The sequence below is a fragment of the Oryzias melastigma genome, linkage group LG22 (assembly GCF_002922805.2).
Source record: "Oryzias melastigma strain HK-1 linkage group LG22, ASM292280v2, whole genome shotgun sequence".
NCBI classification, from domain to species: domain Eukaryota; kingdom Metazoa; phylum Chordata; class Actinopteri; order Beloniformes; family Adrianichthyidae; genus Oryzias; species Oryzias melastigma.
In genome coordinates, this window is record NC_050533.1 from 9,244,542 (window position 1) to 9,272,108 (window position 27,567).

The 27,567-nt window shown below is 41.5% G+C and overlaps 1 protein-coding gene across 1 annotated transcript in view; it reads right to left on the bottom strand.

Moving 5' to 3' along the window:
• Positions 1 to 27,104, bottom strand: part of hs6st1a (heparan sulfate 6-O-sulfotransferase 1a) — a gene marked incomplete at its 3' end in the record, with an annotated part of 60,353 nt that extends 33,249 nt beyond the window's left edge. The window contains 1 exon segment of the mRNA XM_024278719.1: positions 26,263 to 27,104. Within this exon segment, the coding sequence (XP_024134487.1) occupies positions 26,263 to 26,762 (500 nt within the window). The 5' untranslated portion in view covers positions 26,763 to 27,104.
• Between the last annotated feature and the right edge of the window lie 463 nt (positions 27,105 to 27,567).

Genomic DNA, 27,567 nt, shown 5'->3' on the forward strand with positions numbered 1-27,567 from the left:
GCGTTTTAGTCCGTCCCGCCGGTACGCATCAGCTGTCACTTCCGCTCGCCTGCCGCGATTGAAGGCGTGCGCGTCTGTGCCTCACGAGACTGTGTCGTCATCCTCCGACAAAGGAAGGAGAAGCTCCCAGTTAGATTAGCAAGTTTCATTCCATCAATGTTCATCATTATTTAATGTATTCCTGCATATTTCATTTGCCCTGCCTTTGTCTGTGTGAGCGTTCCTTTGTGTGTGTGCCTTCTCCTCCATGACTGCTTGTTTATGCGAGTGTATGTGAGTGCGTGCACTGGGACAACATTAAGTATTAACTGAGCTGGGGGGCTCAGAGATGAACGTCCGGGTCCGCTACTGTCTCGCCTTTCCAGGATAGGAGCCTTGGGACCTGTCAAGATGCAGAGCCTGGTTTTTCAGCGGCGGAGTGTGTGTGTGTGTTTGTGCCTGGAAATGGGAGGCAACCCATCTAAAATCCAGATGAGTTAATAATGCTGTTTGAGAATCCCTCTTCAAACACTCACACATACTCTCATGCAGACAAGCGCCTCTTTGCAAACACACAAACACAAGCTAGGAAGCACACATGGGGGTCTGGCTCATTCCTTTCCGTCCCCTCCTATTCCCTCGTCCTTATGGGTGGCAGGAAAAGAAGGGGGAAGCATTGAAAGAGAAAGATTGAGGAGTGACACGAGGGAATGTGTTTTGGAGCGCTGACGTGAAGCAGGTGTCTGCTGTAAATTTCTCAACTGTCATCCCTCCGCCTCCTTTTTCCTCTCCCTTTCACTTTGGCACCTTCTCTGATCCGTCTCATTCATTCTCACCCTATCTGGGTCATCCTTTCTTCCATTTCCCTACAGGTATAGAAAAAAGGCAAGAGGAAAAAAAATGTTAAAGACGGCGAGATGGAGGAAGGGAAAAAAAAAAAGAAAAAGATGAGCTTTTAACAAAATTTCTGCGGAAGAGAGTCCAGCCCTTCCAAGTCTCAGTGCCCTCCAGCACCAACTGTTCTTCTGCTCTGCGAGTTCAGACAGCTAAACATCGGAGTGCTCCTGCTATGGTTCCCCGCTCGGGCAACAAAGCAATAGCGGGGTTTGTGCAGTTGAAACAGAAGCTTGATTATTTTGGCTGCTTCTATTGACCTCCTGGTTATTTATAGAGCTAAACTGAAAAAAGGGCCACCAATTAACAGACTGCAGTAGAACAGCATCGGCAAACCTTTCAATAGTTTTCCTGTTTGGTCCGTTCCTTGGTATTGGCAGGCATCTGAGTTGCTAGCTTATAGCACAGATTGAATTAAAGAAAATAAAAAAAAACGTATCTGAAAATTTGCATCTGCTGCTAAAGGGTTGGAGTCAGGAGTCTACGCCCAAGTGTCGCCATTGTATTAGAAAAAGATCTCACATTCCTCATGGCAATCGATGGCGGAAATCATTTGAACTTCTCATCATTTTTGTCCTGTTTGTTGTCCTTGATGTCACCTCTTCGAGTAAATTGAGTAAATTTAAACAGCTCCTTTCAAACTTAAAGTTTACATGTGTCAGAAGTTTAAGAAAAACAAAAAGGCCCCAGCTGCAGAATGCAAGATGGTACCTGACGTCATTGACAGGAAGCAGAAATTACACAACATTAGGAGGAAGCAGAACTTTTGTTTATTTTGTTTGAATACCTAACATGCATTCAAAGTGTGATTTGTATAAAACTAAACGGTCAAGCTTTGTAACCAGGCCTGTCAACGACATTTTAAGAAATATTTCAACCGAAATTGTCTCCTTTTTTATATCTGTGTCCCTTTTTGAAGAATTGAAAATAGGGTTTATTATATTTATGCCCATTTAACATGGATTCGCTCTTTGTGGAGAAAAGTTTTTTTTTTTTTTTTTTACACGAATTAATTACAAGTGCTATGTTTACACTGGAATCAGAAACATAGATTTGAGTAACTACTTTTAATGAAAAGTCTGTAAACAAACAAATTTGCTCGTTTTGTAATTCTGCTTTCTAAACTCTCGTGTTCATGCGTTGGAACACAAGTTTTTTAGTCAGTTTTCATGCTCTACGTAGCAAACATGCGGAATTGATCAGACGTCAAAAGTTAAACCAGTTGAACTTTGACCAATCAGAGACTCAGTTAGATTTAGTTGTGGCGTGTGGTTAGCGTCCTCTTAAAAACACGGAAGTGACAACTTTTTGAAAAGTGATCATGGAAGATAAATTAATAATTAAATTAAATGACACCAAGTCTTTCATATATTGGAATAAGGCTGTGAAAGAAAAAGCCTGGAGCAAGATTCACAAGATTCCCACTGCTTCAACATTTCATAAAAAGACTCTTCCAACTGTGAGTACATGGGCTAGTATCAGATAGCGACAGTCCAATGTGAACACCATATGCTAAATACGACTAGGATAGCACAAAGGTTACTATTTCTTAAAATGTGAATATATATAAACATATATAGTTACTATCTGGTGATCACCAGTTACTGTTTTATGATTTTCTTTAATGTCCCTTTAAGATCTCCTTATCCTTGTGATTTTTGTCAAAGAAAAAGTGTACTGTAACCCCAAAAAAGGTTGAAAACACTGCTGTAAAGTGTTGTCATGGCTACTCAAAAACCGACAGAATTACAGGGGTAAATCTTTGAACAGCACGGCACGCAAAGGGGGGAACAAAGATATATAGTTTTCAATGAAAAAAATAAAGGTCAATACATAAAATGTAAATGTATGAGTGAGCGGATTAGACTATAATCTGCTTTATAATCTTATCGGCATTATGTTCATGTAGATGTTCAAATGCTTGGGGAAAACATAAAGAGCAATCCAAGCTGTAATAACCATTGTGGTGAACAGTTGAGATCCGGCAATTCTGAAACGGAGATTCAAACCTCCACAGTCGTCTGTGAACAGTTAGTGTTAAACATAAGGTGTGAGGCAGCCTGGAATTATGCTTTCAGTGCTCACTTTTGATGCTACAGAGCCACAAAAATGGTAAAAAGCATCTAAAATTGAAGTTAACATAAATAGACCGACCATAAAAACGGTGGCGGTGTCCCTAATGTCCCATTGGCTAAATGACAGATGCACATCTATGTAGCATCCTCGCAGATAGATACACACCCACTCAAATTTGCGGCAAAAAGGGGGGATACAAAACTGGAGACAGTTTTGAACAGACTGTAACACTGAAGAGTATTGGACAGGAGGAAGAAGGCTGAGATGAGTGTGCATTGGATCGTAGAGAGACACATTTCTTGTCTTCAGGAGAGGAAAAAAACTCACAAACATAAGAGCAGATGTGAAAAAAGGTGCCGTTTCTTGGCTTGGCCCTGCTGGAGAGAAGAGATAAGAGACTGCAGGGAGAGAATGGCCCAAAAATGCAGAACAAGAAGGGATGCAAAGAATGCAGAATGATGGGAAATGAGAGAAGTGGCTCAGAAGCCGAGCGCTCACAAGAGATAACTATGAAAAAAAAGCATCCTCCAGGTGATGAGACACTCAGACCGAGCAGTGTTCACACTTATAAAGCAACCACATAAATATGAGCTGCTCCCAAAGACTGCTGGAGTGGGAAGAGGACGGTCCTGAGTGGGTTTGCTGAAACACACACGTTTGATTGCCGTGCAAACAAACAGCAGAAGGGGTACAAATCTGAAGACCTTTGGACCTTTGTCACGTTAACATTAACTTTGCTTCTAAGTGAATCTAAACAAGCAGAGTTGGATTGTGAGTGCATGCTGAACAAACAAGACCGTGCCTGTGTGTGGAACACCACAAAAGCCGTTTGATTACCGAATCCACATGACACAGCTTTGAACATTTCTGCCAACTGAACTATTTGTGCGAACACAAAATGAGGCTTACCTGCACCAGAAGAGGCCACGTTGGCAGGAGATGAAGGTTTTCCCCATGAAAAAGACAAAAAAAAAGGAAAAAAAGACAGTAAATAACAATTCTCATTGACAGGCATATATGCATGAACTTAATAAAATCCCTAAAGCCTTGGCAACATCCACCCGGACATGGAAGGACCCCTACAAATGGTGCGGGTTTTGGGTTGTTTGAAGCGTCGTCGAGGATGTCTAATTTCCTGATTTCTGAAAGTCAGGCAAGGACCGCAAAAGACGTATAAGGACCACATACCTATCATGTGAACACCACTAACGGGCCTCTTGCGCAGTGAGCAGGGTTTGTGGATGGGGTAAAAAGAATGAAAAATCCATACGATGTGCCTGTATCTCCTCTACTTCACCCTTACTTAATCTTATGTGTTGTTTCAGGGTTCCCTACAACCTGTCGTTGACAGTATCGGGGGCTGCAGTCTACGCAAAGAAGCCCAGACTTCCCTCGCCCCAGCCACTTCCTCCAGCTCCTCTGGGGGAACCCAGAGACGATCCCAGGCCAGCCAAGAGACATAGTCTCTCAAGTGTGTCCTGGATCTTTCCTAAGGTCTCCGAACAGTGGTATATCCCCAGAACACCTCCCCAGGGAGGCATCCAGATCAGATGCCTGAGCCACCTCAACTGGCTTGTCTTGATATGGAGGATCCACGACCAGTACGGAAAGCGCACTGTTATTCTTGGATCATAGATTTGACAATCGGACAAACTCTTCCCTCCAGTACCCTGGCATAGATTTTCCCAGGGAGAAACACTGAGAAATGCAATTTTTAGCTTGATTTTCTTTATACATGGCCTTCTTAATGAGAAAAATGCTACAGGAACACCAAAAACACCATTTTCCTTGGAGTAGTTCTTTAAAATTGTATTTACATTGCATTTTGAGGGATCCAGGTGCTTTAATTTGATTAACATGGAAGGCAAGAAGACCTGCAAAGATGGACAGAAGAAAAGGGACAGGTGGAGGGTCTATCCATTTGAAAGAGTGGCAGGCAGGACAGCAAACAGACATGCTGAAAGACGTATAAACTGTGGAGACAATAAATAGATGGACAGGCAGACGCAAAGACTTGTTGGAAGTGACAGAAACAGCGTGCCAAAAGCAGGGAATTTGTGCAGCCAGGGGGACATGGAGGCCTGACACCTCATTATGAATGAATGAGCGATGCACATTCAAAGACATGGACGCCCAGGGGAAAGACACAAGCGCAGTAAGAAATCCCCTCCCCAAAGCAGATGGACAGGTAGAGGGAAGAAGATGCAGAGGAATGAATCTCGGTGTGTTTTGGTTCTCCTCCAGGCCTTCTGCGGGAGGGGACTGAAACTCTAAGAAGGAGATCCAACTCGGAGGGCCACCCACTGCCAGGCAGGTACGTTTAGAGAGAGTCAAGCAGACGGATGGAAAAACTATGATAGATGGTGACAAAGAGAGGAAAAGTGTGAAATGGGAAGAGTGAGCTGGTGGAACCAGGCGCATGTGTGTGTGCCAGCGCCTGAAATAAACCTGCTGGCAGCTGTCAGCTTCTATCTGATGGAAGGCAGGAGAGGAGCAGGGAAAGATATGCAGAGATGACAGAGCGAGAACAGGTAAGAAAAGGAGAGTTGAAACGAGATGCTGAGCAACAGTGCGACAGAAGGACAGACACTGAAGAGGCTGTAGAGATGGCGCCACTTGCACCACGGCTACCACCTCCCACAGCAGCCAGCGCCGCGAGAAACCACAGAGCAGAGAGCACGCTTACAACATCAGCCCTCGCTCCAACCTCGAGGTGAAATTAGTCAAAACAGGATGTGGCGGAGTCGACGCCTAACGCGAATGCTCATACATATGGATTAAGGTTACTATCGCTCTAGCAGAATCAGACCCAGTAGTGATCGATGAATGAGAACTTTCCTTTAGAAAGGATTTCTCTTCCCTCAACATAAATTCTCATAGTTTCATCCAGTTTTGATCCTGAAGATGAGGGCTAGAAAGACAAAAATCAAAGTCTGAAACATCAAAACTGGTTTACTTGATGATCCAAACGAAATGGAACCAGATTTGATGTTCATCTCTTTTTTATAGACAGAGAAAGAGGCGATCAATAACCTCTGATGAGCATTTCAAGAAGAAAATGGAGAAGATTTTACACTATAAAACTGGTATTTCCACAAAGAAGCATGACTAATGTTACTGTGAACCTAAAACAGTGGATTCTCTGCGTTTATTTAAACCTTAACAAGAATTTGCTGTTGCCAGCTCAAGCATCTTGTCTGCACCTCTGTGGTTTATCCCAGCCTGGCATAAACCATAAACTAAAACTCATCCATCTAATCTCGTTTTATAATAAAAAAAACTGTTCAAAGAACAATTGAAACATCACTGATACTCCCTGGAAAGCCTTCAGATTCACCCATAGGGCTCAGAGGCAGATAGAAATAAGATCTGAGCCTTGGTTCAAATGCTTCTCACTTCATGCTTTCCACAACAAGGTCCGACTACAATTGTTTTGGTCCCGAGTGAAATTACACGCCCCGTTTTTTTATTTTTTCTATACGGCCCAATAAGCTGAAAAACGCTTTCAGTGTGAAAAAGCTGCTCCAGCTGATTATACTACAAAGGCAGACCCAGAAGAGAGGGCGAGCTGAGACCGGAGCTTCACACTGGATAACCCGCCTCTGAGAGGAGATGTTGGTGAACAACCGATAAAAGCCCTCAGCAATGCAGAATTAAGCTGAGTAAACAGAGTAAGTCAATGAAAGGGAAAAGTTTTCCTTTTAAAGTAATGACAACTAAAATGGACAGGCAAAAATAAAAGCATGTATTTTTTTAAAAATGATTTAGGGCTCCACCCCAATAACAACCATGTTTTTAACATATTCTTGTGGTATTTTTCTAATGAAGGAGGACATATTCAAATAAAATTAAGCTTATAATTGCATTTATGAGTATTGTTCTATTAAAATCACTATGAATCTGGAGCGGATGAAAAAAATGCTGTTTGAAAAAGACTATTTTTGACGTAGAAAATATAATGGGCAGGCCACAAGCTCCCTGCTCCAATCTATTCTGATGCATTCACTTGTAGACGACTAAATCCATGTACCGTGTACGTCTTCGTTTTCCTCGACCGATCTGAAGATTCTTGAAACTCTGACAAACTGCGTCTCTGTACATACAAAGATTGACAAGACCAACAGCCAATCAGGACACAGAATACAGTGTGCTATTAATAAAAACCCAGACTTATTTTTCCTTAAAAATAACATTATGGGGAATATACCAAAAACCAAGTGGACCACAGAACACATTTCTGATTTTTTTTTACACTGATTTTACCATGGGCTTTTGCATCCACAAAACAGCAAGTACGAAACCGCTTAATGTTAACCGCAATATTTCGATGGAACACTGTATTGCTCACCATTCCTGTTGGACCAGTACACTTAGGTTGAGGAGCTGTAAGCTATATAGAAAGAGAGAGTCTAAAAACATTGGATGACGGGAAGTTGGGGTAGGCTTACTCCACACCAACAGTCCCACCCATAATTCAGAGTCAAATTTCTAATGAACTCCTGCTGCTCCACAGAAACTAGGTCCAAGAAAATGACACATATTTTTAAAGTATGGCTAAAATCTGCAAATTCATAATGAAAAGATCACTGGGAACCATTTTAAAATAGTTTAAAAGATAATTAAAGTGGGACTTAAAGCCTGGTTTGGTCCGGTACGATATGGTACAGTTCAGTTAATTCTGGCGAGCATTTCCCACGCAGTTAAGTCTCATTTCCACCGAGCGATTTGTTTTCACGGCGCCTGTGTGGTGTAGATCATTTTTTAGTACTATTTATTGGGTCAATCTACAACGGACAGCACCAGTAAGTGGAAACGAGGCTTAGATGTATGTTGGAACTAAATAGTACTGCTATCGCTTGTCAGTCCTAATTTCTATTAAAAAATCCCCATTGAAAGCTTTTCCTTTGGCAAATTATTCTGCATTAATCCTATTTTGGTGGAAAAAAGTGTTTTCCTGCTTATTAATGTAGAAAATAATTTTAAAAATGAATATTTTCCTACTTTTATTTTTTATTCTTTTTATTTTCCATTATTTTGAACCTCCAATTTTAGTTTCAGATTCTCATCAAGATTTATTTTCTAATCCAAAACGTTTTATTTTAATTAAAAATCTAAAGTGTAATAGGAGTTTTCGATCCACTTTATGCAAGGTTCATTCAGGTCTCTGATTGTCAAAATAAAGGCACCAACTTGCCAAAAAAAAAAAAAGCAAACAGAAAACCGCATGTTTTTAAAGTCTGACAGCTGAACTTTTATAATAGAGTTGAGGAAAACAGTTGGGCACTTGTTCAACACACTCAGTCTTTAGAGAGTCGGATACTTCATGTCTCCATGATAAATATTCCTTGCAGTTTTGTAAGACTATGAGAACGTGAGGGCTTTAAGATACATTCATCATATTCTGCGGTGTAAAGCACGTTAAGGAACGTGTACAGATCTCTCTTTGTGTGCAGTTTTTCCCCCTTCAGCCGAGGCCGCAACGCCACGTCCGACCTTTTCACCCCGTCACACAGACACACTCTCTGATCTGACCTCTCCACGCCAATTAACATTCCATTAGTGGAGGAGGGAGAGACAGAGGGATACTTTCACTCACCTTGTCCATTGTTGTTCCCCTCCTCTGTTTCATTTACGTTTCTTTTTTTTTCCCTTTCTTTCTGCTGGTCAGCTTAAAAGCAGTTATGGTCTCCACCCAGTTTCCTCCGCTGCAGCCCTTTCATTACGCTCTTTCGCCGTCTCTCCACCTTCACATCCATTTACCGTGGAAGAGCAGGCGGGATTGTTAGTGCGTTCTCAAGGCTGAAAAGCATTAGCTTCCCAACGCTGGGGTGTATTATGATAAATGCAGAGCAAACTCATTTATTTATTGACATTTGGAGCTGCATAAACGTGCAGATGTTTTCTTGAGTAATACAAAAGGAAAAGTAACTAGGTGTTCCATTAACCATTCCACACCTCCTCTGCTTTATTAAGACCTGTGACTCACGCGTTCCCACACCTGCTCTCTGAGCTTTTACAGGCTGCTGCTATGCAATGACAGTTTTACCCAATTAAGACTGAGTACTTGGAGATATTATTCTAGCTCTGATATGCAAACACTGTGGTTTATAAAAATGTCAGCTCTTGTAGCCAAAGTCGACAGATTCACGGAGGTCTTAATTTTTGTTTTCAGTTTTCATTTCCTTCCGTTTTAAAAGCTTTGAGTCTCCTCAAACCGCTAAATTATATTCAGTCAAATGCCAAACTGGTGGCTAACAAAAGAGCAGAAGCTGCGTTTTCCAAAATGTTAAAGTGCTGCATAAAGATGCTGCAGAATAATCAGTACTTTATGGTAAACTGGTAATTTAATGAGCTTTCTTCCCGGTAAACCTTATTTAAAGACTCACTCCAATGAAAATCGTGCTTTTAACATGTTTTTGTGGCATTTTTCGGTGCACATATATAAAAAGAATTAGGATTAAAACCTTTATTTAATGTTTCTTCATTCAAATCATTGTGAATCAGGAGCAAACACTTGAAGTTGGTACATAAAATCTACAATCAACATACCATTTACTCCCTGGCCACTCCACTCCAATGCATAAACTTGCCGACGAATACTGTAGATCCATGCATGTCTGTTTTCTTCGTCCAAGCTGGTATTTAGCTCAGAACTGTACGGCTGGATAGCTACAATATTGATTGCTATTTTTGTTGCACCAGTAATGTTAGGTTGGGGTTGTGAGGGGCTGTAAGCTAGCGGGAGATAGTGTAAACAAAGAGATGATGGGAAAATAAAGGCAGGGTTTCCACGCCAACAGTCTCACCCACAGCTCAGAGGTGAATTCCTTATAAACTCCTACCACTCTGCAGAAAATATGACCTAGGAAACTAAAAACGGCACATTCATAATCAATTTTACAATAGATCAACAGATGATAGGTATGGGACTTTAAATAAGAGATGGGCTAATATCATCGTTTCTGTTACTGACTATGACTGTAGACATAAAGTTCCATGCGTCAGTGATCCATTAGGAACAAGTATCCATGCTAAAAGTATCATTGAATTTTTTTTTATTATTGGTCAGATACAGATAAACTCGAATTATGCAAATATCGGCCGATACTGATACTGGTGCCAATATATCGCTTTAAATACACTTTTTTTTTAAAGAGGAAAATGTTATTTAAATCTATCCAGTAAATATATTTTCACTCAAATGAAAAATAAATAAAAGCAAACCTGTTTAAACTGGTACAAATGAAGCAAAAAGTAATAAATTATCAGGAGATCTAATCACTTTTGGAAAGCAATTGTCTTTGGTGCAAGTTCTCATGCTGGTGTGTGTACACCCAATACAAAATACACACAGCCTCCATTACCCAAGATACAAAAGTTGAAGTATTTGACTTCCTCCAAAAAGTTTGAGCTACATGAAACCAGATTTTCAGACAAAGACAAAAGCTTTAGAAGGAAACTCTTCCGTTGAACTCAGATGGCTACAAAGCAGCCAAGTCATAAAAATGACAACCCTTTCAATGCGAAACTGAACAAGCATAATAAGTCAAGTGACAAACACAACAGAGTATGTTCGAGTATGAGTTATCACTGAGAAGGGGGGCTAAGAAAAGACAGATCGAGACAAAAAGAAAATAAATGCGGCACACCTGCAAGGAAAGTCTCTTTACAAGTTCGGCTGTTGTGTATGCGCAGCTAAACATGCATATAAACCCTGCGGGATGAACAATAAGTGTGCATGTCTGCGTGTTTGTGTGCAGTTGAGTGTGAGCCAGACTCCAGCTGAGAGCTGAGGCAGTAGCAATTCCCACTGACCTGAAAACTAGCGAGCCAGTCACCTCAAAATACGGAGGAGTGGAGGAAAAAAAGACTGAGAATGTCACTGAACACAAGAGAGGAGAAAGTACAGAAGGTGAGAGTTAGAAATAATGGAAAGAAGCAATGATCTATGTATCTATACACACACGCACTCATATATATACAAATACCAGGTGCAGTGAGGTGCTGCAAGAAGGAACAGGCCCGATGCTCTTTTAAAACTGCCAGCTTAGGGGGAGAAGAATGAATTAGGGAAAGAAAAAGCACACAAAAAAAGAGATGAAAGGGCGATATGAGGCATCAGCACCAGCCAAACGGGACAAAAAACATCCAAAAAGAGTGTGGGATAGAGTCTCAACTTTGTGGAACGAGTGCGAGCGTGGCCCCTCTTTGCTTTTGTGACTTCTAGGGTCCCCCGCGGTCAAGAGCGGATCCTCTTTCTCTCTTTTCAGAGAGTCGTTCCCCCTCTTTTTTTTTATACACTCACTCTCCATCCCCTCCTCTTTTAGCACAACAGTGAATGGTCCCCCCCTCCTCTCTGATGAGTGACTGATGAATGTAGTAGCTCTTTGAAGTCAAGAGTCACAGCAAGGCTGGTCAAGCGTAAAGAGATGGTGGACAAAAGACGGCCGAGAGCGAAGGGAGAAAAGGAAGGAAAGGAGAAAAGGGAAAAAAACATGCAGCGGGAGGGTGCTTTCAATAAGAGAAAATGTCAAACTGTGAACATCCATAAAGTCTGCGGAGAACAGGAGCGGGCTGTGTGAGGCATAAACACAAAGTTCGGGAGAAAGCAGCGATCTGCATTTTTGCATGACTGAATCTGAGTATTATGTTCTCTCAAAAAGAAAAGTAAAAGGCCAACATCACGCGAGCGAGATAAAAGCAAAGTCGGATGGAGTGACATCTCTCTGGAGGCTGTTTGGGTTTGTGTGAGAATCAAACACCAGCCCTCTGTTTTCCGTCATCGCTGTGGATAGCCGCCTAAAGGCGAGACCCCAAACGGTTGTGACTGTCGCCTCACACAGAGATGCCTCTATATGCATCTTTCCTCCTCTCCAGCTGCACGCCGGATTATTACAGGCAAAGCTTGTTTGTCGGGATGAAAAACAAATTGACTAATAAAGCATTCCATTATAGGAACGACGGTTTAACCTGTAGTTGGTTTTCAGACTTTGCTCAAGAGCTCCACTGCTGTCTGACAAAACCAAAGTAGGTTAAACACAATCTGGGTGCAGCAATTTTGGCTATATATAGAAGAACATAGATCACAGAAAGGGAAGGTTAGAAGAAATATAATGCCGTTTTCTTTCATTTGCTCCTACGAGCAGCACTGTTGCAGAAGTTTCTGCATCTGTCTGAGTGAAATGAGACAGGGGCTTCCTACTGTGAGTCTGACAGTTGTCGCAGACGGTATCTAAACAGCAAGCTAAATTTCACTTAATTTTACAATGTAATTTGTGTTTTTTTCTTACTTTAAAGACTCTCACCAAATAATTGTTTGGGGGGTTTTCAACATGTTCTTGTGGCGTTTTTTTGGAGGGCACATACTAAGAAAATAATCTTTCTTTATTAAAATTATGGATCAGTAGCACCTGAAAAAATACAGTCTGTGACGTAATCTGCTTTCTGCTCTCAGCAACAGGGGATGGGAAGAGGGAGGTGGGATTGCTTCGCGTCAACTCTGAGGCAAATTTCTAATAACTTCTGCTGCTCTGCAGAAACTATGTCCTAAAAAAATCCACAGGTTTTCGGATTTTGGCTAAAAACAGAGTAACTAATGTCTCGTTTCCACCGAACTACCCTGTCCGGACTGGACCGGTATATTGAGCCTTTATATTACAAAATGGACTGGACAGATTTGTACGATTTTTGATCTCTCGTTGGTTGTAGGCATTGACATGAATATCATGAATATCAATGGATCCCTTCTCGTGTTTCAAACAGGAATTACCCACAGGTTGCAAAAAGGCCAAAGTCCAATAGACTTCCAATAAGAAATAGACAGTAATTTCTTTGTCATTTTATTTGTCAGAATAGCCATTCTTGCACTGATGCATTCTTCTTAGCAGTTCTTTCTACTTCTAATGTTTTTTTTAGATATTTTTTCTTTATTGCTAGTTATTCAATCAGATGCCTCAGTAAAAGCATATGGTGCTCGCTGGCCCCACCTCAAATGACTAAATGACAGATTCCCCCAATCCGCTTTCAGTGGGAGGTGTGTGCACTTCAATCAAGCCCAAACAAGCTCACTCATAATTGGCGACAGTAGTTCCTCTTAAAATGTGGGTTAGACCGCTGTCGAGGGGTGGCAAACGGTTGCAATATGGCGTTTCCTATGGGGGATCTCAAAACTTGTTATGAACTTGTTATGTCCAGTTCTTATTAATGGTCTATGGTTGTAGGTCCATAGAAAACAAGAACAGACCAGTTAGGGCGGAGGTATTACAACAACAGCAACCAACACTTTTCCCGAAACTTCTTCTTTTAAAGAATATTCAATTCTTTGCATTCATTATTCTCTCCTTATCCGTGGGGTTGGGGACACTGAATCTGCAAACATGGAGAACCGATGCAGTCGCACCACTACGTCATCGGTCTACATCCCGCATGCGCCTTGATGGTCAATGGAAAAGCTCACTTGACTTGTCCGGACCATTCTAAACCAGACAGGAGCAGACCAGTCTGGACCGCTTAGTGGAAACAAGGCATAAAAGACCACTGGAAACGGCTATAAAATTGATCAAAGATTATTGAAGTGGGACTTTAAATAAGAGTGGATGCTAATTCCATTTACTTTTAAAAGATGTTTAGTGCCTTTGCTTTAAAATATTGCTGTTTACTACATATAAACATTTAATCGTTAAACAGTAGATATTCTAAAGTTGTATAGATCCTATAAATATACATAAGATGTTAACATTACTTTTAAGTTGCATTTTTATTGTAAATTTACTACTATTCGATTGCTCTAATTTTTTGTTTTAGGTATGAGTACAACCTTAGACATAAGTCAGCCTGTTTGCTCTGCATTTGCTGTCCCATTATTCCCTTTTCCAGCGCTGCCCTTTAGCCTTTCTTTTCAAGGGCTAATAGGAGGTAGAGCTGAAGTGTAAATCAGCCTAAATGTTAAAAATGTTCTTTTTGCATCTGTGCTTCCCAGAGGAATGTGGAAACTATCGGACTTGCAATTTGTCAAAGCTTTAACCTTGCTGTGAATTGAGCATTTGAACATTAAAACCAAAATGTGTGGAGGCTTTTTTTTTTTTTGCTTTAGTGCTTTTTTATGTTAACCATGCTTTGGAAGTCTTTTTCTGGGTTCAAATTGTACTTAAGCTTCACTAAAAGGCTTCTTATTGAGCAGAAAAATAGCTAAAAAAAACTGGTCCAGTGGTTCCTTTGATCGGGCAACAAAGAGGCGAATTCCACCTGAAGTCTTGCTAATTGTAGGTAAGTGGCTTGATGGACAAGTCGATGAGATGAGAGTTGGTGGATTATAATGTGCTACATTTTACTAGTAAGCATCTTTTTTTTTTAACTGTAGCATCATTATTACGATTTTAGCTAGGTTAAAACCTTAGTTTGTCTATTTAACCTTACAGTGAGCATTAGAAGCTTGGAAAAATTGGGTTCAGCCAACCAAGCAGTTCATTTCCAGTGCTCAGATTACAAGCTGGATGATTGCTCCAGAGGATTTTCTGCTTGTCTTTTTTTTTCATAAAATATGTTAGAATAAATATAAAAACATGCCATCAAAAACAATCTGCTTTTGAATTATGACCGGTTAATAAATTTGGATTAACTTGCTTCTCTGTGTTTATCTGCTACAAAACACAGGAGGATTTATAAATTAAAGACTCTACACCGACTCGTGAAAATTATCTAACCTCAGCGGGCTTGGGTTTTCCGTTTCTATTAAAGTCTAAACAGCCAATCGATGTGCTTATTAAAACAACCCCGGGCTAAATCTGAAATATTGATATACGTTGTATTTTTCTTTCCATATTAAGTCTTACAAAAGTCACAGCTTTGCACAAACATGAGCTCCATAAAAGGGTTTTTCTCCTACGATCATTCAACAGTCGGGCAAAAAGGCATAAAAACTGAGTTAGAACAGTTTCGTTTCCTTCTTAAAGACACTTTGACAGACAGCACAAGGCTGCCAGCAGACATCTTACACAGCATGAGGGATCAAAGGGGATGATTTCAACCTTACAAGACTACTTTGTAAATTTCTCAAACAAGGTATCAAAGCAGATCTTTTTTAAGGCATTGACTGGCTGAAAAGGTTTGAAACACCATAGATTAAACTTTGTTCTTCAGTAATCACCCCAAGACCACCAGACTTTACCATCTATGTACTCATTTCGAAAAGAAATAAAGCTACCAGTTTGTTTCTCCTTCATCAAAGTCCCCTGAGCAAGAACACTACACCCCTCCCGTGTTTATCTCAACTCCACATCAGATCAGATCACTGGCAGATAAAGGCACATCCTGACACATCACTTCCTCCCTCTGGAGGAAACTGACACGCGCTGGGGACCTGAAGTGACAGTGTGCAGGCAGGGGCGATGAAGAAGTAAAGTTTTTGACAGAGAAGAAGATAAGAGTGAATCCACAGAAAGGAAAGAAGGGTAAACATCAATGAGGCGAGAAAAAATATTGACAGAGAGAAAGGTGAAACCTCTGCATCCTCGTTTCTGATATACAGAGGAAAAAAGACGCAGGTCGGCAAGAAACAAGAGGTGAAGAGTCACTAAGAATAGTAAAACTGGATTAGCTTCAACACTGACCTTTATTCAGGAGGGTGGCACTCACTCGCTCTGTCTCATTTGCTCTTTATTGCCTTTACATGAGAAGTCTGCCCTACTTTGAAACTCATTTCTCACTTCAGCTATGCTCTTCTACAATAGCAAAACCCATGTAACAGTTATTTTTGATCCATGGCAAAAAAATTGAACAAATTCCATGACATTAGTTGAAGTACATACATCATCGAATAACTGGATAATCTAAATTGCACCCCAGTGTGATTGTGTGTCCCTGCGACAGACTGGAGATTTGTTCAGAGTGTACCCCACCTTCAGTCAGCAGTAGCCGAGACAGGCTCTGACAACCCCATGACCCCAAAAAGGATTCAGCGGGTTTACAAAATAGATGGATAGTTTGTTGTAGAATAAAATAATAGGAGGTATGAAGCAGATACCAAATTGATGTTCCACATTTGTAGAATCCCCATTTTTAAACTGGGAAACAACACGATTAAACTGAAATGGAACAACCATCCTGCTAAATCCATCCATGCTAAAGTCTTATGCACCCATATAGGAGTTGACCCTTATAGGTGCTGAGGGTCTAAAGCCTTGTTTCCACTGAGCGGTCCAGTATGGTCCGGTCTGGTAAAGAGTGGTACGGTATGGTCCTGTTAATTCTTGCGAGCGTTTCCACTCAGTTATGCCTTGCTTCCACTGAGTGGTTTGTTTTCACGGCGCATGTGTGGTCTAGACGGCTAACATGACATTGCGTCATCGTAGTGAAACTAATAGAAAAGCAATAACAATGGAGGTCATCCAGAAGTTAGTCTCTTTCTTGCTTTACTTTTTGTATATTGTGTATAACAGGAATGTACTGTTGTTTGAAAGAATATTCCAGGCGGCTAGGAAGAATACCGCCATAAAGAGGAAAACGGAAATGCTATGTTCGGGGTGCATACATCATAAGGAAGTAGGACTCTCACACAAACTATGCTCCGATTGTCAAATTTCCTGGTTCTAAGGCCTGATCCGAATACTCCGCTTCTCCCTTCCCCTTAGCCCTCCCCCTAAATTTGAAGTGGCAGATGAAGTCAAAGTTGTGTCCCGAATTATTTTTTAAGTTTCACACTCCAAACAGAGGGGTTCAAAGTCCGCTTTCGCGAGAGTAAACCGCGCAGCACTAAGAAGGTATTTTCTTCACTTTTTATGTCCTCTGAACCACAGAAGTTTACATTTAAATGTAAGTAATGACTTTATGTTGTAGCGTGACCTTTTTAAAGCTATAAAACCGATGTTGTGTATATTCAAGCGCTGGAAGTTTCGCGCTAATACTAGCAGACCGGCGATGTTGAACGTCATTGAACGAAAGTCACGTCCAAAATATTAGACACTATCTTTTCATCACCCTCCGTTTGGAGCAAGTGGGGAGGGATAAACGAATGGGAAGGGCTAAGGGGAAGGGAGAAGGGGAGTATTCGGATCGGGCCTAACAGTCAAGATGAATGCAGGGAACACTCAGATATAATATAAACAGGAATTACAGGGTCAAAACAAAAGAATGATTATGCCTGCGTCTCGCTTGCTTCACCCTTACTTACCCTTGTGTGTTGTATAAGTGTTTGCTACAACCTGTTGCTTGCAGTTTCCCCATAGAAAAAAAAAGTCCATGAACATTTTTGCTCTACGGGCTCACTGACCTTGCCATTTTGTGTAGGCCAACTGCGTGCCCTGTACAGGTTTGGCCATTTTTCACCCATTGACAGTGCTTATCCATCCCGTAACGGCAGTACCAAAGGCTTTAGAAGGACACAGCAAACCCTTCAATGTTTTCAGTGAAGTAAGTAGATCTGCTAAACACTTGCAATTGAGAATGCAGCTTTATAGGTATTAGTGTCTCAAAAAAAGAACCGGCGATTAAAAAAAAACGGCTTTGTGCTCAAAACATGCAACTGAACCAACTTGAGCAGAGGGTTCTGCAGACTGGAATTGTTTTACACAGTTAAGCTACATCATCACCCTTTTTTGTTTTCATCAGAATTGTTGTTTTGCTGCACACTTCAAGCTCCTCACAAGGATTAGGAAACATCTTTGAAAGAGAGGGGTGGGCCGAGCTTACCACAGTACACAGACTGAATGGGTCATTGTGAAAGACAATGCTAAACATTTATCACTTTATCCAAAGAATCCGCCCTACACAACTGTCGAATGTCCTGCGTCCAAGTGTCACAAATCCAAAAAGGGCAGTTCTGTAAACACAGATCCCACAGACCAAACATTCACAGTACAAACCCGCACACATGGAGGCAGAGTCTGAATGAACAAATGAAGGACACTCCGGAAAGAGAAAAACTGGTGCGCTACAGTTTTGCCCTTGAGCAAAACTACCAAGTCTTGTTTCCTGAACGAGGAAGTGCACCTTTATTCTAACATACTGGCTTTCCAAGAACACCAACTAAATCCAGATGTAAGAGCAAACACATGCACTACTCGGGTGGGTATGGTGGGAAAAAGCTTGAGCTCGGCTCATATGGAGACAATGCTGTTGTTCATTTTCTCTTTGGAATTTCAGAATGAAAGTCCTCTGTTTAAGTTTGTGATTGTGCAAAAAAGGAGACCATCCCAAAGAGTTGAGATCCTTCCTTTCCAAAGAGGCAGTCCCAGATTTGCATTTTTCCCACAATTCAATTAAAACGCTTGTCAGCCGCTGGTCTGCTTTGACAATCTTCCTTTGACCATCCCTCACTCACGTGGGTCAGCTGCATGATGTTTTCTTCATAAATAGACATTATAGAAAACACTGATGCATTTGACAAGAGAGAGACACCGAGCAGCTCCTGGGTCACATCCTGTCTGGACTCGTCAGAGCCAGGAACATGAAGAGACAGTGGCCTTAATGGATCTGGAGAGCAGTCCCCCTGGATGTCCCTCTCTGTCTTTTTCTTTCTCAAGAAAAAGGAATGAAGAAGAGAAGAAGTGAAGTGCTATCAGGTAGAAAGGGAATTTCTGGTGACAGTGTTTGACGAAAGACAGACACACCGGGTCAGAGTGCAGCAACAAGACCAGGCAACAGACGGGCAGCTGAGCCAAATTTAGAGATCATGAACAAGCCGCTCTGCCTTAAAACCAAATTATTCCTTCAGTGAGGCCTTTTGTCTGATAATAGACTAATCCCATTGTCATGGGTGGCATACTAAAGCATTTCACAGCACCACTCATTAACCACTGTAGAAATGCCCACTAATCACTTAGTTGCTTTTAGCTAGCAAAGCTAAAGCTAGGCTAGGATAATCGATAGGCTGTAATCCTGTTGGCGGAGCTGCTGCAGCGTAGCGGCCCTAATTACCAGCCACAGCGATGTGGGCTAATCATTCACAGCACGCCTATTTGTCCACGGGGCCGCTGAGTCGACTCAGCGGTGGCGGCGGGTTGACATTCGACAGTCAGCTGCAGAAAGTTGAACGGAGAGAGAATGACACAGAGGCCGCACAGCCATCAAGAAACATCACTCCGGCTTTATTCTCCGTTAGGGAAACGTCCGGATCCGTCAAGCGAGGATCTGCTCAACTTTTGTGTCATTCAAATTTTATCAACTCTCTGACCCACAGCAGCTAATCAATATTAAAGGCTTGCAGAGGGGGTGGCAGTAACCCTGTAAAGACCAATCCCCCTCCTTAATCTCTCTTTAAGATTCACTGAGGTGAAACAGCTGGGACAAATCAATGTCTGCCACTTCCGTTGCACTGGACCTACCGGTTGACAGTTTCAACTTCATGTTGATTTTACACAATTATTTTTACATTTATAAAACACAGAGTTGGTCTAACAAGGCCATTTGGCATCCCTTGTCAAACACAACCAAACTGAAAAATGGCTGCAAAGTCAAATAGAGACTGGGGATCCCAACACATGAATCCATCTAATCTCTAGAGTTTAGGTCCAAACTTTGAGTAGAGGTTGAGATATACGTTACTCAGACCCAAGGATGAACTTAAGATGAACTCTTGTGGCAAAGAGGAGGCAGTGGTGTGGCTGAAAAAGACCTGTCAACACTCACCTCGAGCTACTGAAGAAAACACATAGGGGCTATATCTCACCCTTTTATGTGCCAGATTACGGGTGAGTCAACTATCCTTTCACGATATTGTGAAGGGCAGGGCATAAAACTTGAAGAGCCACTTGTTTCGCACTGTCGTTACCAGCTCATCAAGTCTTGTGTTTAAAGAATGAAATGGGACGTCATTTGGACAAGTTACGCACATAAATAACACTATACTGTGTAACTTAGAAAACAAATATACAACATTTGCATCACTTTTGGAGTAAGAGTACAGTGTTCCCTCATTAATTGTTAGTTATGTTCTAAAAATAACCTAATGATGAAATCCGCAAAGTAGGATTCTACATGTTTTTACAAAAGGCACAGCAGTTCTTGAGGCATTTTTCTTGGTATGAAGGATATATTTAGGGGAGATTAAATTAAAAAAATAATTTCTGAGTATTTATTTACTGAAATTGTTGACAATCAGGAGCAGTTAAAAGAAATTCTAAAATAAAAAAAAAATAAAAAATTCCTGCCGCTCTACAGGAACTATGTCCTAGAAAACAACCCTTTTAAAAAACGTTTTAATCATAATTAAAAGACCACTAGGAACAGTTAAAATAGATCAAAAAAGATACTTGGATTGGGTCTTTTAGATTGTAAAACCCCTCATTAAACATGTTCTGCACTTTTCTCATACAAACGTTTACAAACTTTTCTCTCTTGCTTAAAATCTCAAAGTTCAAAACTTCGTAAAAAATAAGTCCAGTATTATAGAATAAAAACAAAGATTTTCTCAGTGTTAAAGATTTTTGTTAATGTCTCAAACTGAATGCATTTAGTACAGGAGACACAGAATAGAGGAGATTAATTGACAAAGTCAACAGCCAATCAGGACTTAGAAAAGAAGAAAAAGCATTCGAAGTCGACATAAAAAGGTCCAATTATGGAGAATCATGATAATAGCAAGGGACTACTCCACTACAAAACTTTATTGACAAGAACAACTGTCCTTATTTTTTTTTTTCGTCATTTTTGCTCATTTTAAGGAGTGCAATTAACTGGTTTGGTAGCTAGCAGAACACAATACATGGCAAATTGTAAACTGTAGCTTGAAGGCTAACATAAAGGAGGTTAATTAAGTCAGCTACTAGTATTAAGATACAACGTTAAACCCAATTAGAGGTTGGTTTCCCTCAAGAGTAGTCTCCAAACAGAAGGGGCCTGAAGCTCAGCAAACATGAATGGAATAACCGTCTGGAAGGACGGGAGCGTTTGTTGGGAATGCTGGAATGCAGGATGAGCGGACATAACCGGCTTTAGAGTGCATGGTCGCCACTGCTTAAACCCGGCTAATCTGATTGGATTAACAGCGACCTGCCCAAAAGCATGTGAGTGTGTGCGTACGTGCACTCGTGCAGACACGAGCACGCGCGCACGCTTACATGTGCAATCCGTGCCAGTCGGCCGGGGCAGCCTCCTCTGCAGCTTCCTGAAAGTTCATGTGGATTCGAGGTTGTGCTGGCTGGCTGATGGCATCCTGCTGGGTATCCACATGCATCCGCTCCCAGAGCCCCCACCTCACCCCATGCTCTTACTCACAGAGGCATCTCAGAGTGCACTGATTTGTGCTGTGAATCTGAAACAGACCGGCTGAAAGAAAAGGAAAGCCCAGTGCTTGACAACCGTGCTAATTGACTAACCCACTCCCCAGCAATGAAGCTAAATGTTTGCATCCCTGCATCTTTTAGTTTTTCCATCAGTCCCTGACAGCTCCCCTCCTGTCCCACACTCATCCCATTCCCTTCCTCTTCATCGCCTCCATCTCCCCCTGCTTGCCACCCACCTCCCCCACGCCATACTCATACATGTAATCATTCATTAGAACCAAGGCAGTTGTCCATTAGGCAAAGCAGCCATTTTGGAAATTGCAGCAAATCTTCCATGAAAAGACATTTCCTCTAATGCTGCAGTCACGCTCAGAGGAAGAGAAGGATGGTAAAGGAGGGGAAAGAAAGGCAAGGGTGGGTGGGGGGCAGAGATGGAGGGAGAGTGGGAGAAAAAAGTGAAGCAGCGAGACACAGAAGAGAGACAACCCTCTGGCCATAAAGCCACCAAGCGGAAAGCAAGCCTGCTGTTTGATTATAGAGTGACACCATCGTGGACGGACGGATGGTGGGAAGGATGGAGGGAGAGAGTTTTTGATTTTAGAGGCGAGAGGAGGGGATGAAGAGGAGGCGGGAGGGAGATGAAGGGAGACGAGAGGAGGAGAGGACAGAGATAGAGGCTGTAAAATTAGCCCCATCACTTTGCTTACTAAGGCGCTGTATGACACACTAGGATTAAAAGCAGGCGCACACACACACACACACACACACACAAGGGGGGTAGAAATGTGCACGCACACTCACACAGGACAGATGGCAACCCTCATCCGAAAGTGTGGCTCTAATTTGAGTAACGTGATAGGAACCTCCTTAACCAATTACAAGTTAAATATCTCAGAGCTTGCATTAGGGTCTGTTTGCATCATGCACTCATTAGTGCATGTCTGTAAGAATTAACACGTCCCACGGGATCAGCCATCAACATCCAAACTGATGCAAGACACTGAAAATCCACTCGGAGTGGCATTCTGCTGAGTGTGCTGCTCCTCTTCTCCCGTGACGCCACCGTTCATCTGAAATCTCATCTAATCACAGATCAAAGACAGACCTGTCTCTCCTATTAGGGCGCCATTCATCTCGCCGCTGCTCGCTCCCTCCTAATGCACCTTTCTCCTGGAGCCGGCACATTTATCACCATCTCCCATGCCTAATGCGACGCCGCATTTATCTCGCAGTTTAAGATGCACCAGCATTTTAAAAAAAAGATCCAACTCGGAAGCTGGTGTGGTCAATTTAAAGAGAAATGTGTCAATGAAACTTTATAATCAGAAAAAAATTATGAATTTTACCAAAAAAGGGAACCGAACACCACATTTTTTAACCAAAAAGTTCACAATCAATAATCAGTTTCTGATCTAATTTAGTACAATTCCAAATATATATTTTTTGGTTAAATTTCTACCTTAATGGAAATTATAATATACACATATTCAATTGATTAATTAGGAGTGTAACGATACATTTGAACAACAATTCGATTTATATCACGATATGTGGTTGACGATACAATTCATTTAGAAAATTTTGAATGATTCAATTCGATTCACTGCCCTAAAATCGATCCATCTTTAGCCAAAAACTAAGATTCAGAGATAAATACTTGGATACCGAACATTGCAGTTTTCCAAATTCCTTGTATTTCTTGCAAGATTATCAAACAAACAAGTAAACAGGAACGAGTGAAAAATCTATTTATATTTTAGTTTCATTAAGTTCGGACAACTGTTGTTTTTCCACATAAAAATCATACAAACGGAACATTGTTAGATCATTCTACCGCACTGTAGTGCTGGGAAAAATTGTGTATCACTATATAAATTATTTTATATCACAATAACGATATATATCACAATATACCACAATAAAGTACATTTTCAGTTGTTCTCTGGAAAAAAATGTCACTAACTTTTCCTTGACTGTATTTTTTCAAGTAACTGAAACATTTAACTGAAGTGAGAAACATTTTTTAAAAGTGCACTAAAGTTTTAAGTTTCTTAGTAGTCATAAATTAAAATTATCAAATAAAAAGTGTTTCCACACATTGGACTTTAATGATGATTAATCTTTTTTTTTTGTTGACATCACATGTGTTTCCCGCTGTGATTGGTTATATTTACATTATAGTAAAGAAAACCCATTGTGCCTCAATCCACATGGTAGCTTCCAATATTGATTATAACCAATTTATTTCATTTTGAAACAATTTTTTAATGGTATAGGTCATCGGTGGGTGAACTACGGCCCGGGCGCCACAAGTGGCCCTTTAAACTATTTAAACCGGCCCACCAAACTAGAATAAATAATATTGTTAATCTTAAATTCACGTGTTTTTACGATCATTCCAACAGCACATGAACTCTTTTTTAAGCTTTGTTTTTCTCCTAGGGACATCGTCCCATTGGTGCATTTGGCACTAAAATGACAAAAAAGTCAAAGTTTTAAGATAAAATTCCAAAATGTTCTGTTTTAAAATATATTAATATTTTTTAATGAAAAATTAATACCACAGCTGAAGGACATGCCTTTGTCTAAGTTCTATGTTTGCCCACCCCTGGTATAGGTCATTCAATTAAAAACTCATCTTAGACAGGTTGATCTGGTCAGATGGTAGGAATAAGAGTTGATTAATTGATGTATCAATTAATCATTACACCCCTATTATAAATATAAACACATCCAAACTTATTAATAACACACTTAATGAATTTCTAAAAGTTTTTCCTCAGAATGATCAAATGTGAACATTTTCTTGTATCATTCTGTACCGATATTTAAACAGCATGCCAAAAATCTGTAAACGCTTGTGACATTTTATGTTTTAAGCCGCAGATTTCTGGCATTTCACCCAAGTTAAATCAATACCACAGCCTAAGGACTGGTTTATTCTCTTGCTTCAGTATCTAACAGAAGATAAATTACAGTTAATGTCAGAGTAACCTGTCTACAGCTGATCAATAGTTTGATATTTTTGGCATGTTTTCTCCTTTTTTGTAGAGGAATGTTCATGTTTTTTTTATTTAACAGATGGGAGGCGTATTTATACGTCCCACTTCATATGATGGAAATCATTCTAATTCACACTTCTTTTTTTTTGTTGCCACATTTGAGCGGTTTGTGTAAAATTCCCTTGACAGCTAGATGAGAATGCAGCTGCAAAGAGAGAAGATGGATTTTACCACAAGGACTTCTGCTGCTCCTGCCACTGCAGACGTGGTGTTAACACTTCTAGATGAGTGCTTTTCGTTTTTTATGTCATATATGACTCCAAACCACTTCCTATAGATGGTTAAAAAATAAAAGTCTGCGTGTCAAATGCTGCGTCTTTCCACAAAATGCAGAGGTGATCTGAAGGCTTCTGAAATAAAACTTTTTTTTTTTACTTCTGCTGCCCGCTTCTACACACTCCCCAAACAAAAGCTGCTCACCAGAACACAACAACATTACAACACTGAACAATAAAGAGGAATTGAGGAGCAAAAGAAACAAAACGCAGATGTGACAGCGAGGGAGAAAACAAGAGAAAAAGTGCTTCAAGTTTCTGCGGTTCCATGTAATCTGCAGTGCCACGGTTTTTCTTCAGGGTGTTATTAAGCTTATAGGTCCTTGTTTCTGCTGTCAGGACCAATCAGATGCTTGATTAAACCTGAGGCAAGAAATTGTGCCTCATCCAGGGACACACAAACTCCCTCCCTGTCTCCTTGCGTTGTCCGGGCCTCTTCAGGTGCACACAATCTAAACAAGTGCACACCCAAACAAGTTTACGCTTTGACACCGCGCTCGCAAAGTGATGAAAGGCCGTTTATCCTGCATCCGCTGTGATATCTCAGCTCGCCAAGCAGAAACGGCCGAGCGCGTTATCACCTCTGACCGGGAAAAACCACAGGAGTCAGGACTGACGCCAGCAGCAAATACCAAAGGCAGAGTGGATGTGTGTGTGTCCCAGTGGTAATAATCACCCGGATTAGAGTGGAGCCAAACCCCTGCAGGAATCCCCCCCCACACTCAACCTCTGCCCTGCCCATGGCGGCCTGCAGCCCTCGATCCCCAGCCTCAGCTGCCATGGGAAGCAGAGCAGCCGTCATGTTATCCCCACTGAGCCCGGCTGCCAGACAGACAAACTTCTCCAACTCCCCCCGCCATCATCGCCGTATTGATCCTACATAGCAAAAAATAAAGTATCGACCAAGACGAGGCAACACAAAGGCACACATACCATCCAACAAAGGTACCCTTTTAACCGCAGAGGGTGCAGTGAAATGGAAGTTGACACAGCCGTCAATATTCCTGTGTGAGGGACGCAATATGTGGGCTACAACAATGGGGAGTGTGTGTGGGGGGGTTACACCTTAATAAGAGTCTGCATCATGTCTGGGGGGGTAGTTTGCAGTCAAAACAAAGGATTAGAACGGAGTGGGAACGTTTGCTCGATGGCATTACCCTCTCCCACTTGGAGACGCAGCCAAATCTGGGAGCGTGATTCAGTGGGAGGGAATCCTGCTACTGGCACTCATCAACAAATGTCAGAGGCACTGTTGAGCCGTGGTGGCATTTGTGACAGTGCGGCGCTGACACGTCAATCAACATTTCTCTCTGCATCCATTATCAGCCCACTATTCCAAGGGGGGTGCACACAATCTTTGGCATTCTTCCTGTATCTAGAAGCTCCATCCCACTGTGTAAAGACCTTTGTCTTGTGATAAGACAAGGGTCCCCAATTAATGAAATAACACCACAAAAACAGTTTTTTTAGGCTAAACTTTCCTTAGAAGTGTACTTTTATTCAAGTAAATTTTACATCAGAAGTGATGAGAAGTATACTTTTATCCAATTTTATTTAAGTGAGACGTTTTAGACTACTACAAGAGGATGGGTCATCTTAAAAAATGTGGAAAATTAAAATAATATCCCATCATAAAGTAAAGTATTACACATTGATGAGATTCTAAGAGTTTTAAAATATCATAACCTCTTTGTATAAAGTTGCAAGTTATCTAGAAGTTTATATGGGAGTAATGTAAACAAAAAACAGCTGTTTTACCTCAGACTTTTCTGCTTGCTTTCCTTCTTGTTGAGGACCCCTGGAACGCAGTTGGTGAGCTCGGTCCAGTCGGCGTGCAAGCCGCAGCTCCAGCCGGTGGAGAAGCGGGAGAAGAGCCAGGTCTCCTTGCGGTTCGGCCGGTAACAGGTACACTTCTTCTGTCCCGGTCTGCAGTCGCACGGAACCTCCAAGCGCACATTCTGCACCAGGTGCCTGCCGAAGGTAGTCCCGCCGGTCTTCTGGATGTGCAAAAACACGATCACGTCCTCCCCTTTGATTTGGAAATCGATCGTCCTCTCCAGGTCCCTGACGGGGAAGTAGTATTTCTTAACGTAGTGGGGGTCCGGAGTGGGGAAGATGTCCACCTCGTCCTCCTCCGTGAAATAACCATGCGGGGAGCCGAAATTGATCACTCCGGGAGCCACGTACTGATAGAGAATCAGCATAAAACACACAGATCCGACGACGATCAACAAGAATTTGCTGCTCCTCTCGACCATGGTCCTTCCCAGTGCGGTTCCCACAGCACGCTACCATTTCCCAGTCAAGCCGACAACGGAGAGCACGGCGCTCGACTTCTTCATTTTCGCTCTCCCCCGTGAAGAGGGACTCGGTTTCGGCGCTCAGCAGAGACTCATTTCGCTTCGGGACGACCGGCGAAGTTGTACCATGGCTGTGGGAGAGCGCTCAACACCGTGAAAGACGCATTGTAACTCGCTAAACGCCTCCCCGGAGCGGACCCTCCCCCGTCTACTTTGGTTTCCAGTCAACACAACAACAGACTCACTGCATCAACAGCGCTGCTATGTACCCAGGATGCAGCGCGAAACCCACCTTTTCAACCTCTCTCGCTCCCTATCGAAAACCGGCGAAAAGTCGCTGTAATTTATTGGTTAACACGTAACGACGCGTCATTTCCTTCCAGCCAATCACGAGAAGGCGTAGATGAAAGTTAGATAATGGGAAGCTTCCAGTTTACAATTTAAAAACAAAATTTACCATTTACTTACTTACAGAGATGTTTTTTCTAACTATCACGATTGTTTATAAATTAAACTATAAATTTAGTCTAGGATGAAAAATAGTTAAGCCCTCAGTCGTTTATGACCACAAATTAGCATTTTATTAGTCCTTGGGACAACAAACTAGAATTTCGTGGGCACAAGTTAGCATTTTATTAGCACGTTGTGCTCACAAATTAGTATTTAATGGGCAAAAAATTGATTTTTAGTATTTTGTGGGCTTTTTTTGTAGCCACAAATTAACATTTTGCACACACAAATAGGTCTCAAAGGCACCACTGAA